The sequence below is a fragment of the Gekko japonicus genome, unplaced genomic scaffold (assembly GCF_001447785.1).
Source record: "Gekko japonicus isolate JY-2015 unplaced genomic scaffold, Gekko_japonicus_V1.1 scaffold54, whole genome shotgun sequence".
NCBI lineage: Eukaryota > Metazoa > Chordata > Lepidosauria > Squamata > Gekkonidae > Gekko > Gekko japonicus.
The window spans coordinates 1,564,717-1,584,488 of record NW_015167058.1 but is presented as its reverse complement, the minus strand read 5'-3'; the positions used below and the strand labels follow the sequence as shown (position 1 = coordinate 1,584,488).

Sequence of the window (19,772 nt, the reverse complement as noted above, 5' to 3'; positions counted from 1 at the left end):
AATATGCAAGGGAAACTAAACTCAGTAACACTGTAAGCTAGTGTGAAGTGTCTGGAATACTGCAGTGAAAGAATCAAGAGAATATCTTGTTGAGTACACGAGAAACTGCAAGTTAAAACACTTGTGACAGTAGCTGGCAACTGCAGAGTTCAGGGAATGTTATGCCTACATTTGATGACATCACGACCTGGTGTTCAGGCTTTCCTCTATAGGGGGTGGTGACTGTGCTCAGGGTCACAAAATCGATTGGCCTCCCAGGTCCTAAAGATGCCAAGCTGGCCACAACCAGGGCCAGGGCCTTCTCAGTGGTAGCTCTGTACTGGTGGAATGAGCTCCCAGAAGAGATCAAGGTCCTCAGGACCTTTTACATTTCTGCAGGGCCTGCAAGATGGAGCTCTTCCACCAGGCCTCTAACTAAGGAGCCACACCAAATAACATCAAATAACTGAGAAGCGACAGTGCCCTGGTCCCTTGGCTTACCACCAACAGCCTGTGCTGTTGCCTAAATATAGAGACCAAGACGAGCCAACCACCAATATAGATCATCTGATTACAACACTAGTATTGGTTCTGCCTTCTGTAAGCACTCTTATAAGTACCTGATCACTTACTAGCACTTCATAATGTAGAGTTTTTAAGATTGTATATAATTTGTTACCTATATGTTTAATCTCTTTGTAAGCTGCTTTGAGCACGCTCCGGCAGGGTATAAATTGAATAAATAAAGTTATTCACGGATTATTTAATTTCTTAACAGTGTTCTGCACTGCATCCACAAACATTTTTTCCTTGTCCTTTTCTTCCATTGCTTTCTCAACTCCTTCAAGCATGAGGTGTTCCATGTTGAATCCCACAATATCCATCACCTCTACTTTCATTGTCTCATGTTTTAAGAGGTTCATTATGTTTCTACACTTTGTGGAAGATTTCACCAAATCATTTTTACTCTTAGGAACAAAGTCCTTAAAGTACTTCATAACTATACTGACAATCTGTCTTCTCAATGGAAAGTCATCTTGTTTCCCCAAAAATGCAGTAATGAAAACAGAAAAACACAAACTGCATTCACAAAAATCAAAGAAATACTGACTTTACTGACCATTTTTTTAAAGAACTGACAAATTACTGACCAAGATGAAAAAACTGACTTTTACTGACCATTTTCCACCCCTAAGACCAGAAGATCAGGACCTGGCGCTACAAGCTGTGGCTAGTTGGCTTAGACTGAGCTGACTGAAACTGAATCTGACAAAGACGGAGGTCCTGAGTCTAATTTGAGGTGGCCCAGGGTTAGGGATCTCACTCCCAACCTTTGATGGGGCACCATTGGTGCCAGCGTTGGAGGTTAGGAGTCTGGGAGAGCTCTTGGATGCCTCCCTAACGATGGAGGCCCAAGTAGCAGCCACTGCTAAGTCAGCCTTTCACCATTTTCCTTAATGATAGATAACCAATATTCCTTAGGAAATTAGCAGCCAAACTGACATTAAACAGCATACACATTCTGAATAAGCACAGAAAAGTGTATAAGAGAGCCTGTTTAATCAAATGACAAACATTCAGTCCATAGTTGACTGACTGATTCATTCTCTCTCTGTCATATACATAGTCACACTGCTCATCACCTCATTCGTTGTCATGACTGCTATTTATAAACCTATAACAATGATGGAAAGGTTAATTATGTCAAAAGACGAAATTGAACCAATAAGGAAACAGCTGCGGCCACTATTATACCACAATTTGTCCTAATGCCTGCACACATGAAGTAAGCTTTCAAAATATTGTAGACAATGCTGTAGGACAATGCATTATTAACCTGAACAAGATGACATTATTTCTGGCTCCCCTAAATTACCACCACAAACATAACTATGACTTACCGTAGCCCTATATTTCCTCCATTGTGTAAGAAACACAATATACATGGCATTATGAAGATATTTGGCAAAGAAACCTCCAATCTACGAATCAGCTTATACACTTATTTCCAAATACTTATCTCATGTATCCATACTATATACCACTAGATGCTATGCAGTCATAACACCACTTGTATAAAAAGAACTATTAGAATTGTATCCAAAATATTATGAATGCACTGAAATTTGTAGAACCGGACTTCACCATCTTCTTCTACAATCTACTAAGCATCCCGAAATACTGCCTCTTGCTTTTGGAGGTTAGAGGAACCACACAAAGCATGAGGGTGAAGTGAGGGTCCAGAGTGGAGAAAGAATTGGCAAAGAGCAGTGGAAATACTGATCTGGTAGCATAACTGTTTTGAGACAATGGAACAGCATCTCTGGATCCAATTCAAGATCTTTTGTTTCTTTATGTTTGCAAAGATTTGAAGAATGCACAGAAAACATTTTTACTTTATTAGTTATCGTGGGTTTAATCCATTAATAAAACCTGCCACACTATCGTCACTGGCTTGAACCCTGTATATATTTTCCATTGATGGAAAGCATTTTCACCAGTGGGGTGGGTTTTTTTTGCCAGTTCTTCTCATCCACTGCAAACCCCTTCCACCTTGCACCCCATCCCTAAGTGCAGTATTTTACGGGGCTCAGCAGAATGCCACGGGGGGGGGGGATCCTGTTCTGCAAGCTTCACTTTCATTCACAGTACTTTTGATCCAAAACATACTGTAGAATTTTGTCTGGGTTTTTCTGGCTTGGAGCCTAAGTGCCCTTTCCATCTGCAATATTCACTTATACTTGCAGCAGATGGAGAGGCAATTGTCACTGATTTCCCCATCAGTGTATCCCCACATACACTCTGAACCTGTGATGCTGCTGGAGGCCCACAGGGGCACAATATCAGGAGAAACCTCCACATTCAGAGACAGTCAATCACTGAATCCCAGTGCCAGGATGCAACATCAGGGGAAGGTCTTGGCCTCTATGCCCTGGTGTTGGCCCTCCAGAGGAACCTGTTGTCCACTGATTGGATTGGTGCCTGTATTTCCAAAATGGGAAGGCCTGACATGAAAATTTTTGGAAAGGAACCAAATTTCTTGAACTACTGGCAGATCTTGAACTTCAGACACTGATATGCGCAAATGACAGAATAGATGCTATGGTCCATAACCAGCAGCTTTATAGGCTGCTTGTGTGAAAAGTGTTCTTATAGTTGCCCCAAGAGCTGAAGACTTGGAGGACTTGGTAAGTAATTCTGGGAAGAGATCACTAGGGCAAAGATAATTCTGAGGGGCGCTTAAAGGAACACTCTCCTCTTTACCTGGGTTCAGCTGAGGAGGCTGAATGGCATTTGGAACAGACATGAATATTTGAATGGAGCCAGCTGTCAAGATTTCCCTTTTAGGGTTCCTACTATTCACTTCACTCTGATGAACTTCAGGGTCAAAAGTACTAAAAGTAGCCTTTGGGAAATACACAGTTACTCTGTAAGAGAGCACATACTTGGCATGGGAAAGAGGCTCAGATGGCAGCTCTTCTAGAGGAGTTGGAATCTCAGGGCTACCCACTTGATGCAAAATTTTAAATAAATAAGTCTGCTGTCATCCTCAGGGTAGGGAACCATTCCAGCAAAACCCTGCTTCCCTATTCTAAGCAGGAAAACTGGAGAGTCATGCCCTTCCCAGAATTCAATGCCGTCCTGTTTGTAAGGAGATACAAAAAATTAAAAATTATTTTCCTGCTACATTTAGTGGAGACATGGAGTATAGATTTTTTTTTAAAGCTGGGAAGCATTTGCTTTTATAAATATAGATTTAATGCATTTTCTGTGCAACTTTGCTCTTTGTTTTACTTTAATACATTATTATTTTTGATTCTGAACTGTTAACACCAAAGAGACAAGCAAGCAGCAAAGGATTTTAAAATCCGACAAAAAACTCTGTCTACTACTACCTGAATTACACTCTGAATCATTTCTATGTGTAATACTATTTGAATTACACACTGAATAATTTCTGTGTGTAATACTGCCATCCAGTGTTTCAAGCAGTACTTCTGCAGCAATAATCAACTGTGTGGGTAGAATCACCTATCCTACAGCAATGACGGGAGAGCATTCAGATTGCCCCTTTCCACACTTGCAACAGTTTCTGACAGTAAGAGATCCCAGAAAACCCCAGATTTCTTCTATAGACTCCTACAAAATACACGCATGGGGCCCATGAGAACTCATGGGGTTGGGGCTCTCTTCCCCCTCCCCCAGATGCCCTACATCATCCCCATTTTTCCTCTTTTGTTTCTCCTGGAAGCATCCTTCAGTCTTTCATTTCCCTGCTTCCTTCTCTCCCTCCTATCTACCCCTGCCCAGTAATTCAGCCCTCCTCCCATTTTCATCTCCTCTTAGCAGCACTCTCCTGTTCTCCCTCCCGACCATTTTCTGCTCCTCTCAACTAGCTTCACTGCCTGCCTGTGTCAGGACCCTGGTATTCCTTGGAGGCCTCCCATCCAAATACTTGCCATAGCCAGTCCTGCTTAGTTTTTGAGATCTGACACGATCAGGCTTGCCTGGGCTACCCAGGTCAGGGCAATCGTGCTGATTTTTAATGCATTCTGAGACCAAGTTCAGATCCAGATATATAAAAATGCCTTTGTCGGGAATGCTATTTTAGACCCTAATTTCTTCCTTGTTTATCTGTTATGAGCCTGTCCACCACCTCCTATAGTAAATTTCCCTTGCGCACACAAACCACCAAAGGGGCCCATTTGAAACTTGTACAGCCCTAAATTGAAGCCAGTTCTGTAAATTAAGCCTGTCTACAAGTAGACTTAGGAGTACCTCTTTTACAGGCTCTACCAGCTGCTCCAGTTTCTGTTCTACCCACTTGCCTCCGCTATCCACTATGAACAAAGCAGGCCTTGGCTCATTTTCTTTCACTCTCATTTTTCAGCCTGTAGGGTTTTGTATTTTAATGACAGTATTTTCTCACTAATGCCACCACAAAACCTACTGCTAAGCACTTTGCAGTTTCTTGCAATTTTATTCAAACTGTAATATGACAACAGTGTTGCAGCATATAAATAAGTATGGGAGTAACCCTGGCAATCATCCTAATAAAAACCTCATAATAAAGTCATTGTTGGAAATACTAGGTGCTAGGTGCCAAAAATCCTGCCATTAAGTTAAGATAGGGAGTTCACACTTAAGATCTATTTGAAGATCCTCTATTCCAGCATTATCTGTTGCTTTTAAACCAACACATGATTTCTGCAATTTTTTCTTCCGCTCACCATTAGCTGCACCAATTAACATGATTGATGCATTCATCTGCCAACCCACATCCTTACAAAATAAAAATGGGGGCTGCACTTACTTGTAACTGTTGTTCATCGAGTGGTCTTCTGCACAGTCCCACATGGGACTGCATGACTGCAGACCAGCCATGGAGAAATGCTTCCAAACTTTCTAGAGAAGTTTCTATACTCTGGAGTGCTCTCCCTCCTGTCTATAGAGATCCCTTTTCCCACCCAAAGGGTCATGTGACAGAGGTGGGGCGAGCACTCCTCTCTCAGTTCCCTTTGCCATCATGAGGAGGCCCCTGCACAGTCTGCAGCCCAGAGTGGAGAAAGGAGAGAGGGATGTGTACCTACGCAGAAGGCCACTTGACGCAACCCCATTTTCATCATAGTGGCTTCTGCGCAGTCCCATATGGGAGAATAGCAAGCTCACTTACCAAGGGAGGCAGGTGTGGGACTATCAGCGAAAAATCATCTGTAACACCACATTTCCCACTGCAGTTTCTTTTGTGGAGTCCCCATCCATCAAATAGTGTTTGACAAACATAGTGGGAGTGGACCACGTCACTACTCTGCAAACATTCTTCAGCACAAGTCTGGCACAGAAAGCTGCTGAAGACGCCTGGGCCCTTGTGGAATGAGCTTTTATGGGAATGGGGCAAGAGATCTTAGCTTCATAAGCTGTTCTGACTGCTGAAACTCCCCACCTAGAGAGAGGCAGTGCTGATGCGGCTTTCACTTATTTGGGCCTTTAAAACATATGTGTAAGTTCCTATCTTTTCTAAATTCCTGAATCCTTTTTAATTAAAAAAAGGAGGGCCCTTCTCACATCTAGAATATGTAGTGTCTGTTCTGATGGTGACATCAGAGACAGGAAAAACACTATTAGGTTCATGGCCTGGTTGAGATGAAACTGAGACACCACCTTAGGTAGAAATTCTAGGCCAGGTCTGAGCGCTACTTTGTCCAGATGGAAGTTAATGAAAGGAGGGTCATATTAGAGTGCTCAGAGTTCATCTACTTTTCTGGCAGAGGGGACTGCCACTAAAAAGGTGGTCTTATAAGGAACAAAAGACAACTCAGCATTGACAACAAGTCCAAAAGGTTTATACATTAGTGTTGATAGAACTAGAGACAAACTCCATTGGGAAACCAGGGGTACAACAGGTAGAAACATATTAAGTAGCCTCTTTAGAGATTTCTTGGACTGAGATACAGAGAAAACTGACCACCCTCAGACTGGACAGAGATTGCAGCCAGGTAAACCTTTATTGATGAGGCTGCTAAACCCCCTTCCTGCAACCCTAGGAGATATTCAAAAATCCTGCCCAAATTGCAAGATTGCAGATCAAGCCCTTGTTTGTCACTCCAGTGAACAAACCTTTTCCATTTGTACCCAATAAGACCTCCTTGTGTGAAAACTTTTATAGTGTTGGATCAACCAACCTGCCAAGTGCAACAATCCCACCTCTGGGTGGCGAATGGGGCCCATGCAGAGATTGTCCTCCAGGGGCAGTGTTACATGTCACCCTCTGGCAAGCTTCCACAGTGTAGGGAAACCACACTCTTCTGGACCAGCAGGTAGCCAGGAGTATGCATGATGTTTGATCTGCCTTTACCTTGGAAATAACCTTGTGGACAATACCAGAGGGGGGGAATACATAAAGGAAATGGCCATGTCATCGCCATTGGAAGCAATCCCAACGAACCTATGCCCTTGGCTGCCCTGGAGCAGAAGAGGTGGCATTCTGTGCTGTCTGCTGAAGTGAATAGGTCTAACTCAGGTACCCCCCATTCTTTAAAATCAGGAGCCAGAGAGTGGCCTATGATGAACCACTCTTGCTCTGTGTTTACATCTTTGCTCATGCTGTCTGCTAGAGTGCTGCCTAGACTGCTATGTGAACAGCTGTCAACTGCACCCCGTGTCTTATCACCCATTGCTAAATGAGTGTGGACTCTGCACAGGTGCAGGGATCCCGTGCCTCCCAGTTTGTTTAGGTAGAGCTTTGCTGTGACATTGTCCACTGCTACCAGAATGTGTCTTCCTCTGGCGATCTCTGCAAAAGCAGCGAGAGCAGGTTTGATGGCTCTCAGCTCTAACAGACTGATGCGAAGGGTGGACTCCCTTTTTGTCCATGTACCCTTCACCATTAATCCCTGACAACGTGTACCCCACCCTGAGGAATGCGTCAGTGAAAAGGTGAATTTCATGGAATTGGACCCCTAGCATAATGTCCTTGAGAAGGTTCCCTGATATGGACCACTAGATGAGAGACCTTATAATGGATCTTGGGACCAATAATCTTTTCCATTGGGGATAGGAATTCAGCTCAAAGTTCCTTATGAACCAATTCTGTAGTGATCTCATGTGTAAGTATGCATATGGGACCACTGCTGTAGTCAAGGCCATGTAGCCCAGAAGTCTTTGAATGGACTTGGCTGACTGATACCTGTTAGACAATAACTTTCTTATGAGGACCAACATAGTTTCACCCTTGCAAGGGGCAAATATGCCTTCCCTTCTAAGGCATTTAAGGATACCCTCTCGAGGAGGGACCACATTCGGCCTGTGCTGAAAGCGCTGCACTGGCTGCCGACAGCGTACCGGATTCGCATCAAAGTGCTGGTTTTGACCTTTAAAGCCCTTAATGGCCAGGGTCCAGCCTACCTGAGGGACTGCCTTTCTCCATATGTTCCCCCAAGGGCACTTCAGTCGGGAGGGCAACATCTCCTGGAAATTCCAGGCCCGAGAGAAGTTAAACTTGCTGTAACCAGGACTAGGGCATTCTCGGTGGCGGCTCCTACCTGGTGGAAGGAGCTCCCGGAAGAGATCCGGGCCCTGCAGGACCTTTCTCAGTTCCGCAGGGCCTGCAAAACGGAGCTCCTCCGCCAGGCCTTAAAGTAGGAGCCGCCGCCACCAGTATTCCACCTGTACCCCTTATGTCCTGGTGCACTAACATCTGACTGCCTGCCCCCCAAGGGTGGAGCGAGGCGCTGGACACGGCTCTGAGGATAAGATCATATGACGCAGCTATGTGAGGTTAAGACCTCCTCGTCTTGTTTAAATTTGCTGTAATAGTGATGATATTTTATTGTAACTTATTGTAATTTATTGCTTTTAAACGATATGTTATTGTTTTAACCCGGCACACTGTGCCCTTGTTAGCCGCCCTGAGCCTGCGGGGTAGGGCGGGATATAAATGTAAATATAAATAAATAAAATAAAATACCCTGATTAATTCAATAGATTGGACAAGAGTTAGGCAGGACTTCTTCCAGTTCACCAGGAACCCCAGGGACTGAATGGTGCCTATGATGAGGTTCAGTCTTGCAGCCAGTTTATCTGGGAAGTCATCTACAAAGAGCCAATAGTCCAGGTAAGGGTACACCGTACAACCTCTAACCTTAAGTGAGTTATGACCTCTGCCACAGATTTAGTAAACACTCGAGGTGCTGTTGCTAGATGAAAGGGAAACAGTGTGTCCTCGTAAGTAGACCCCACGTAACAAAATCTTAAAATATTTTCTACAGGTTTTGTGTACTGAAATATGGAAATTCTCATCCTTTACATCTAAGCTAGCAAATCAGACATTCGGACCCATGACGCTGACAGCCATGGACCTAGCTGATAGCTGGATGGTGTCCAAGGAGGAGTCTGCTGTGAAGGCTGTGGCCAAGGCAGTCTTCTGGGTACGCCTTGCTTATAGGGTGTTGATGAATTATGGGTTATGCCCAAAGATTTGGTTGTCAACTTATTCTTCCTAATGCAGTCCAAAACTGCATCGGTTTGGTTGCTAAAGAGGTCTCGACCTTCAAAAGGGACGTCTTCTATTTTAAGTCTTGTATCCTGCAGGAGGGCTGACGAGCGCAGCCATGAGTATCTCCTTATGACAACACCAGAGGCCATGGATCTACTATGGTGGTATGCCCCATGCCTGGCCATATTCAGTTACTGCTTTTGGCCTTCTGCAATAAGGACCTTCACCACACTCTGCTTATCAACAGGTAGCATCTCCAAAAACTGTAACATCTTTTCCCACAGTAACATTTGGTAGTGGCCTATGACCACCACCCTTAGTCCCATTGCCCCTGATGAGCAGATCTTTCTTCCCAGCAAGTCCAATCTTCTGCCTTCCTTATCTAGAGGAGATGAATGACTGTTTGCTCTTCCTTTGGATGGAAGGACTTCTGACATTATGGAGTTCACTTCTGGGTGGGAAAATAAGTAATCACAGCCCTCTTCCCAGGTTCTGTAGAAGTTCTCCAGCTTCTTAGGTGATGCTGGGTTGGAGGCTGGCTTGGCCCAGATGGCCATGGCTATATCTTGTATCCTTTGAAGCATCGGAACAGTTACAGGATCTGAGTCAGGGTTATATAACACCTTCATTACAGGATTGGATGGTTGGGGTTCCGCAGTATGGAATTCCAACCCCATTGTTTTTGCCATTTGGACCAGCTGTTCTGAGTACATGTAAGGTCCTCTGTGGGAGAAGGAGCCAATGGGTCAGCAAACGTGTCATCTGGGAAGGGTATCGAAGCGCTCTCTGAACCTGCTTCCAAAACTGGGTAGAGTGCATCCTCGGAGTCAGATCCCTGATGGGGCGGGGGGGGGGTCGCTCCCTCAGAGTGGTCTTGCTCCTGGTGACCTCCTCTGCATCTGGAAGAAGGGTTCTGAGGTTGCTATGGGTATGGACCCTGGGTGGTTGCCCAGGATCCCCCACTGTGGTGGCATCATGAATGGGAATGCCTGAAAAGGCACTGCTGGGGGAAAGGGGGAATCCTCACGTACATGGGTCAGGGACACTGCAGTGAACAGGAGAATCAGGAGAGATTCCCCTTCTACCTTTTGCCAGAAGAATGGTGGTATAACACAACTCACTATGTACAAAGACATAATATCCTGTTATCTATAATATATAAAAGGCAAGTTGTGCTGGTGATGACTCACCTACTCTCCCACTGGCCCATGGGGAAGCTGCCTTTGCATACTATTGGCCCATTCCACCGGCTCCTCCATTCTTACACCCCCACTTTTGACGCATTGCACCTTGGGAGCTATGCTATGGCTTACTGCAACCATAGCATAGGGAATTAGAACTACAACTCACAAGTTGAGAGTCTCAAGAGGCCATGGGGCATTAGCAGGGAGTCAGCTGAAGTGTTAATATCAGTTAAACTGTTAAACAGGGGTTCGGGGAAGGGAAGGCTTGCCTCCCTCTATTCTCCCCTTTTCTCCACCGTCTCACCAGCCACAGCTGGGACACTCACCTGGAGCCTCTTTCTAGAGCTTATTGTATTTCTTCCAACAATGGGCCTTACTCCTAGTTTACAATAACAGTCCTCAAAGTTCATACTGTATGACCCAAGTCTAGGCACAAACTACAGTGATATGAAATGGTCATTAGTGCAGAAAGTCACAGGAAACAAGTAGAACTGTAGATGGCAGGCCATCCTGACAATTAAAAAATAAAAAAGCTAGGACCCATGAAGAACTTACGGTGGGGTAGATGTGCCACAGTCTCCTTATGGTGACTGCCTCTGCCGCTTCACTGCCCTCTCCCCCATGCAGGGGAAGGAAGGAGAAAGCAGCAGCTGTGGCAGTGCTGCTGCCTCCTTTTCCTCCTGGACCTTCTGCTTCATCACCCCATGTTGCTGTTCCCTGCAGAGGCACCATCACCCCTCCAATCACTTCTTGTCCAACCTCTTTGCCCCTGACAGCTCTTGTTCCATAGCCACTAGCAGCTGCCTTCGCCCCCGTTCGCCATCACTAGTGTTTATTAGGATTGCTATATATCCCCCAATATGGCAGTCAAAGTGTCACAATGCTACTTTACGGTCTCTTTTCCTCTTTGCTGCCTGTGCAAGTGCAGACAATGCTGGGGGGGGGGGGGCTAGAAAGTCCCTCCTGTCTGTTTTTGGCTCCACTTGGCAAGTTTTCTGATCCACAGTCCAGGGGCCAGGTTTACCATTAGATATAATGTATGGACAAAAGAAATCACTTTCATCAAATCAACTAGGACTATCCGTTGTTAACCGTGGTTTTTATAATGTGTACAATTTTTTACAACAGTACAATGAAAGTCAAAGAGGACAGCTGACTAACTGAAATCCTGATATTTTTCCATTTTTTTAGTTACAAAACCCAAAATACAGTGCTATCAGCTATTCAAAGCCAAAAGAGATTTAAAAATTCCTAGCATGTATTGAAATAAGAATGCTTGCAAAATGAAAACACTGAAGCTCAACTGTGTATGACAGACACAAAAATATGCAATTGTGGACAGAGAGCATCAGCTAGGTTACTGGTTTTGCCCCTTCAAAAATTATATTTATACCACTAAGACTTGTTCTTAGGACAATACAGATCCAAGTCAACGGATGGCTAGATTACATATGCCATAAAGGGATAAATACCTAGGTATGTGTTACCAATTCCTATGTCTTTTAATATAGCACTGCTGTTAAAGATCAGCATATACCAATTTTGGCCATTAATATGATGGTAATTATTTCTTGACCCTTGTGCAAACAGACCTGAAAAGTATTTTTAAGACGTCCTGAGTAATGTATGAACAGTCTATATTATATAACTTACCTGCAATAGTATGTGCATAAAGTCTGCTACCAAAGGTGAACACATGTAATTCATACAGCTTAGCAATCTTTTCTAGAAACTCCTTGGAATGAGGACGCAACCGAGTATGCAGCATAGGTTCTCCTCGTCCTAACTGGAAGTGAAATATTCCCTAAGACAGAGGAAAGTGTTTCTGTAAGGCTTACAGAATTGACATGCAATCAGAAATACTCACTCGTTTGTACAACAGCTTACATAGAATGTATTCCAACACAACAAATTTTCAACCATATACTGATACTGTTAAGTGTATTGAAAGGTAACTATTTGCATATAGAATTACAAATGCACACCATATATTTCGCAGGATTTGTGTAACCCTGCTGTTTGATATTTATTTTAAACTCCATTAGTATCATATCATTTGTATCATAACATAACTCAAAATAGTGACTATCATTAAGTTTTACCTGTTTCACAACTAACAAGATAAATTTAGTGAAGACTATTTAAACATATATCTTGCTTAAATATATTTCTTTAAAATATTTATATAAAATATTTCTTCAAAATATTTATACGCCTGGCTTTCTCCCAGGCATCCCAGGACCTGAGGCTAAGGACCTAAGCTATGTCAACGTGCTGTTAACAGGAAAGATCGATATAATTACAAATAAAACAAATTGTGGCTGTGATGCAGAGGCCTGCATGCTGGGGATAACTAATTGTCCCTTCTCATCATATCCAACACTGTTGTGGAGGAAATCTAAGAAAAGGATCCTGGAGAGCTCTGGTGCTCAAGTAGATGCTCTACCACAGAACTAGAGTCTTTGTTATTCTGAAAGACCATGGTAGCTTACAGCACAAAACCTGGTGAGGCTGAGGGGCAACCTACAAGTCCATGAATAAATATACCAATGGCTTTTTAATGGTAAATGTAAACGGTATTTGGAGGGAGGAAATGGATTACAGGTGTGGTGCAGAAAAGGGCAAGTTAAGCTTGCCTGCACCATTCTCCTGAACCTTAAGAGTGTGTGCGCACGCACATACACACAAGAACATAAGAGAAGTCATGTTGGATCAGGCCAATGGCCTATCCAGTCCAACACTCTGTGTCACACAGTTGCCAAAAACCAGGTGCCATCAGGAGGTCCACCAGTTTGGTCAGAACCCCAGAAGCCATCTCACTAATGCCCCCCCAAAGTACCAAGAATATACAGCATCACTATCCCGTACATAGTATTCCATTTATACCTTGTGGCTAATAGCTACTCATGGACCTCTTCAATTTTTTTTTTTTAGTTTTACTCTTTTTTTAGTGAAATGACAACCAGCATTACAAGTCAAGTATAACAGAGATGGAACAATCACTGTCAGAATCATCCCTAACCTAACAAACAGAAAGTTGCTTAAATGTTATCAACCTGGCCAAGCTACTTATTTATTCAAATATTTATATCCCACTTTCCTGTGGCTCCAGGCAGCTTAGAAATCATTCTGAAAATCTTATTAGGGGTGTGGGAAAAAAAATAATCGATTCCTCCCCCCCGGTTCCATTATAGCCTATGGGGACCATTATACTAAATGGGCTCTATAATGGAGACTCAATCTGGGGATAGCGGGGGCTCAGGGGACGGGCTGTTTTTTGAGGTAGAGGCACCAAATTTGCAGCATAGTTGCTGGTTCCTCTCCTCCACCTCCCCTTCAAGTTTCAAAAAGATTGGAACAGGGGGTCCAATTTTATGGGCCCCAGAAGGAAGTGCCCCCATCCTCCATTTTTTTCAATGGAGAAGAAAATATCTTCAGTCCACTTGTGAGCTAATGCAAAAATTCCCTGAGCTACAAACTGAAATTTTGTGTGCCAGCACCCCCTAACACAGCTTAGAGGGAAATTTAGATGTAACCTTATGTGGGGATTTGAACCAGAGTCTTCCTGACTTATATTCAACAGTCTTAACAATTACACAGCTCTGATCATTATTGGTTATCAATTGTTTCTGGGCACAATTCAAACCCTAAATAGCCTGGGACTACTGTACCTGAATCAGCAGCTTCTCCTATACAAACGTGATCAAACATAAGATATTCGAAGACCTGGTTCTGCGTACTCCCCCTCTTAATTCTGTGGTTAGGCAAGTGGTTGTCAGGGATACGAATTTTCTCTACTGGTCTGTCTGAAATCTAAAGGATGACTTAAGCATCAAGTAAATACAATTCATCTAACATAGATAGGGCAGGCTAGCCCAATGTTGTCAGATCTTGGAAGCTAAGCAGCGTTGGCCCTAGTTGGTACTTGGAAAGGAAACCATCATGGAATACCAGGGGTGCTAAGCACAGACAGGCAATGGCAAACCACCTCTGAACATGTCTTGCAGGGTCACCATAAGTCAAGTGCCACTTGATGGAAAAAACCCACAATTTGGCCCAATTTTTAAAAACATGCAATAATGAAGTGTTTATTATATATTGCTGTTAATCTTGGTGATTTGATGCTACATAAGTTTATACTTCATTTTACTATTTTTTAATATTTTGTAATCAGGCTTGAATCAAAAGGCATGGTATGAATATTGTAACTAAAAATAAAATAGAATATATAAATAAATAAAATCGTATTTGATTCGTGTATTTGCTATTTTAAACAATTCCAAGCTCATTAAAATCTGATCCAAGAATCATTTTAAAAACCCAATAACATTGCTTTACTTTGTTAGACATCTGTTGGCAGTGCTGCTCTGTGGTATGAATTAATGTCTGGTCCAAGTCCACCATTAGCACTAGTTTTCGATTTCGGCGCAGTCGATTTTGGTCTTCTCTTCCTAACTGTTCTGCTTGCTACAATAAAGAGACTAACATGTTAAATGTGCTTGGTGAAAACCTAAAATTTAAAAAAAGTATGAAAAACATGAGAAACATGCACAATCACTTCAGGTGAAACAAATGCGACCATCACCATCCAATATACCATAATTATGTTTTAGACAACTTCTTCCAGCAATATTTGAGGAACTCCAGAGATACTCTAGGGAAGACTGGAGTTGTATTTTAGAATTCCCACACTTGGAATTTTATACACATCATAGTCACAACATTAGCATATCTAATCTGTGTAAATTCTAGAAGGTGCTTTATTTCTGTCTTATATGGCTGATACAACATACAAATGGAAAGTAAAACGTCTTTCCCTATGACCATTCTGCATCTACTGAAGATGCAATTTTCAAAGGGAAAGGGTAGAACAGAGTGCTATATGCCTTTGCCTATGTGTTTCCATCTATACTAACAACATACAGGCTGGTTATCCTAGCTTAATGACTTTGCAATTCTAATTTTCCCTCATTTTTTACTCAAACTGCAGGTCTGCCACAGAAATAAAACAATATCTCTCTCAACTGATGCCACCAATACAGTAAATAAAGTGGCTTTAAATGCTGGATCCCAGTTCTACTTTTGTTCTGCTATAATTAAATTTAAGAATTTATATACTGTCCTATTTAGCCTATCAACAATAATATTTTAAAAAGCCAACTGAACCAGATAACATTGTTACACGATTTTATTTCAGCTGACATCTATTTGGAAGAAAATAGGAAGCAGTTTTAGGTAAAAAACTTGTAATTTAACAAATCTCATCATGCAACAAATGTTGAGTCCACAGCTACCCACCTGAATCAAATCTCATCATAAACATACATGGGTTGGAAAAATATGCATTTAAAGTAGCTATATACTTGAAACCTATGTTTCAATATGTGCGCATACTGATGTGATTCCTCTAATTAAATCTGCTGAATGCTCAAAATGGGAGAAAGAGTGGATGCATACTGATGTGATTCCTGAATGCTCAAAATGGGAGAAAGAGTGGGAGAGTACTTGCCTCAGAACTAACCATCAGTTCTGGGACGCTATGAACCATTGATACAGTTGCCGTGGATACTGGTGTATTCTGTTTTCCATTCTTGCTTTGTAGTCTAATAATAGAGGAAGTATAAGAGAAGACATTAGACACATTCCAGTAGTAACGCTCCCAGTATGTTAACACAGAAAATAAATTTATTGTGCAGGAAACTTCACATGGAATTACCTTACTTATTACACATACACAAAGACAACCAAGGCTGGGGTACCCAAACAATAAATGCACAGGCATAAAATTTTTCAAAACTAAGAAATGAACAATTGCACAGCTTCGGTCTTAAAACTAATTCACTTCTGAATATTTGCCAAGAAGACAGCCAAAATTACATCTGAAAATGCACGCACAGCACCACCAATTGTGAACGGAGCCTGCATGTTTGAATATCCCAGACCTTCATAATAAATGTGGGAAGCTGCAAAGTTTCAAATTCTGTCCTTACTGTAATAAAATCTACCCATTTAAATTAGTATGCATCATTACTACATACAGTACCATGCTTGTACTTTGCCAGACTTGGAAACTTTTCATACCACAATTGAAACAGCAAGTACAACATCAACCAAGTGGGTTCAATGGATTATACTAATGACATGAAAAGGAACTTCAGATTTAACATGAAAGCTCCTTCTATTTGAGGTAGAGGAGGACATCCAATCCCTGGAGGCAGGATATTAGATATCCCCCCCCTCCCTGAGGAGAAAAGTACCTCCTCCTCCTCCTCTTTTTTTTAAATGTCAAAACTTTTATTTGGATATATCAACACATTCAACATTACATTACATTTCTTTTATCACATATCCGTTTCTCTTATCCCCTCCTCCCCTTTTGTGGCTTCCCGCAATGCTCCTCCCCCTTTCCCATTTATATTTCTATTTTTCCTTTCCCGTTATCATCTTAAATTTCAAGGTAACAATATCTTAATCTAAACATTCCAAACCGTTATGTTTCTGCCCTTAATAATTATCAAAACAAAGTAAATTATGTTTTACATCCCAGTTTTTTCCAGATATTCTTTAAAGTTTTTCCATTTTTCCAAAAAATTCTTGATCTTCTCTGTTATTAAGTTTCTTCGTTAATTTGTCCATTTCAGCCATGAATAACACTTTCTGAATCCATTCCCATTTTTCTGGTATTCTATCCTGCTTCCAAGATTGTGCATAAGTCATTCTGGCAGTACTAATCAGGTACCACAACAGTGTCTTTTTTGTTACATTAAGTACCTCCTTCTTCAGTTCAGAGGCTTCCAGAGCTTTCCATAGAAAACCACAAAGTGTGCCATCATTTCTTGCTGCCAACAGGATTTAACCTGAAGATTAAGCAACAATAGGACAGGGCCAGAGGTCCAACCCCATTTCAGAGAAGGAACAACATTCAAAAGTAAACAGTAACAGTGGGGAAAAGTTTAAGATAATTGAAACAAAAGGACTATTATCCACAAAGAAGATTCCCCTATATCTGGGTGGGACTAGGAGGTACTCCTCTACCTCAAATAAAAGGAACCTTCATGGTAAGTCCAAAGTGCTTTTCTCATTTGGGGAGAGGAGGACATTCTGACATCTGGGATATTACAAAGCTTTCCCCCAGATGGGAAGGCAGCCCTGTATCTCAATTCTGTCACATCACCTGTTGAAGCAATAGTTGCCCAAAGGCTGCATCAACTGCTGCATATGTGTCCATTTTGTAATGGCGCATGAAGGCAGACACAGCTGCCCTGGTGGCTGTTCTACAGATCCCCCAAACTGATGCATTGGATTGAAAGGTGGCTGTGTTGGCTGCACTCCTGATTGAGTGGGCTGTGATTCCTTCTGGAGCTTTAAGCCCTTGAGAAGAGTAGACCAAAATAATGCACTCTTTCAGCCACCTACTGAGAGATGCTTTCTGCCCTTGTCTACTGGATGGTAAGCTACAAACAGAGCATCTTATCTCCTGACAGAAGCTGTATCTGGATGTAAATACAGAAGGCTCTTCACACATCCAAGGTTTGCCAATTTATCTCCTTAGGGTGCAATGGCTTGGAACAGAAGGACAAGAGGTACACCTCCTGAGCAGTGTTCCCTATAAGCTGAGTTAGTGTGAGCTAGCTCACAGGTTTTTAGCCACCAGCTCACAGATTTTTGTCTAAACTCAGGACGGATGGCTCCAGAGCAAGCTAATTTATGCAGTAGACAGATCGCTCACTACAATTTTAATGCCAGTAGCTCACAAAGAGGAAATTTTGCTCACAAGACTCCACAGCTTAGAGGGAACATTGCTCCTGAGACCTGTGAAACACAGAATTCACCTTTGGGATGAACAAAGGATCCAAACATAGAACCACCACATCCTTCTGGGAAATGCCAAAGCCTTTAGCTATAGACAGAGCTCCCAATTCTGAGGTGAGTCTGGCAGAGGTGATGGCTCTAAGAAACAGCACCTTAAGAGTGAGGAACCAGTGTGATACCTCTCACAGTGACTCAAATTGAGGTTTTGTAAGAGCTTGGAGAAAGATATTAAGTCTCCAAGAAGGAAAACGGAGAACTATTGGCAGGTTGAAAAGCTCTGCTCTTCTGAGGAAATGTTTGATGTCTGGGTGGCATGAGCGAGGACTGCCTTCAACTGAAGGCAGAATTGAGGCCAGAGCCACTGCCTATCTATGGAGCATGTTAGCTCTACGGCCCTGGGTCAAGTCCATCCTGTTGGAAGGAAAGCATGGTGGGGACTTCTATCTCTATCGGCGTCTTACGATACCTTCAGCATCACCTGATGAAAGCCTTCCAGGTGCAGCCATAGGTCCTTTCTGTTGACGGTCATCTGCTTGCCAGCATAGTCTTCATTACCTGCTCAGAGAACCCTAGATCTAGCAGTCCTTGCTACTTAATCTCCAAATGGTCAACAGCAACCATGCATGTAGAGTATCAGGACCTGGGAAAGATTGTCTGGAAGGACTGTTAGCATCCAGGGAGGCTGGACTGACAATGTGATCAGATCTGAGAAACAAGATCTCCTTTGCCAATGTGGAGCCAGGAAAATCACTTCTGTTCTCTCCCACTTGAATTTGTTCAAAGATCTGGAGATCACTGAGATTGGAGGGAAGGCATACAGTAGGCCGGCCGGCCACCTGGAGAGGAAGGCATCCATCTTTTTCACTTGTGGACAGTTGCAACAGGAAAAGAAGCAGGTGGTCTTTGTGATGCGGGGAGAGGCGAAGTGATCAACACTGGGCTGACTGAACCAATGAGTCACTTGTTTGAATAGGGCCTGGGACAGGGACCACTCCCCTTAGTCAAAGTGTGTCCGGCTGAGCCAATCAGCTTGGATACTGGAGATGCCTTTGATGTACTCTGCTCAGAGAGACGTTAGGAGCCTTTCTGACCACTTCATTATCAAGGCCACTTCCTCCTGAAGCTTCCAGGATTGTGTGCCTCCCTGGCAACTGACATGGGCCTCAGCCATTGTGTTTTCTGTTTGGACGCAGACAAGAAGGCACTGAGATGTCTTCAGGAAGAATTTTACTGCAGGAAAATCACCCTGCGTTCCAGGAAACTGATGCACATGGTCTGTTCTGATACTGACCATGCTTCCCAGCCCAAAAAGCTTGCATCTGTGGCGATCAGTAGGTCCATCCCTGGATGGATCTCTTTGCTTTTGATCAGCTGTGAAGAGACCGTCCACCAACAAAGGGATTCCTTAACTATGAATCAACTCTCAGTCTCCAGTGGTGCTCGAGGACAATTGACTGTTGGTGAGGAAGTAAGAACCACTGAAGGTCCCTGGACTGTGCTTGACTCCATGGGACTGTGGCAATGGCTGCAATCATGGAACACAGGAGCTGGGTCAGAAACATTAGGTCCGCTGACCTTGAGGCAATGACAAGAATTGCAGCACTCTTTAGCTTTGCCACTTTTTCTGGTGGAAAAGCTTCTTGTGGACTGAATCCACAATTGCTCCTAAGTGAGTCACCACCACCTGTGACTGAGTCACCTACAATTGCTCCTGAGTCACCACCACCTGTGACTGAGTCACCACCAGTTGTGACAGGGTTAACTGACTCTTTTCAATGCTGATGAGGAAGCTGTGTGACAAC

At 42.9% G+C, this 19,772-nt stretch overlaps 1 protein-coding gene across 1 annotated transcript in view; it reads right to left on the bottom strand.

Annotated features, from left to right (window-relative positions):
* The window catches only part of CTDP1 (CTD phosphatase subunit 1), a 129,919-nt gene that overhangs the window by 105,635 nt on the left and 4,512 nt on the right, over positions 1 to 19,772 (bottom strand). Inside the window, exons 2-4 of the mRNA XM_015412469.1 lie at positions 15,668 to 15,761; positions 14,497 to 14,625; positions 11,812 to 11,962 (exon numbers count right to left, since the gene is read on the bottom strand). Coding sequence (XP_015267955.1) covers positions 11,812 to 11,962; positions 14,497 to 14,625; positions 15,668 to 15,761 — 374 coding nt within the window. The remainder of the gene's footprint in view (positions 1 to 11,811; positions 11,963 to 14,496; positions 14,626 to 15,667; positions 15,762 to 19,772) is intronic.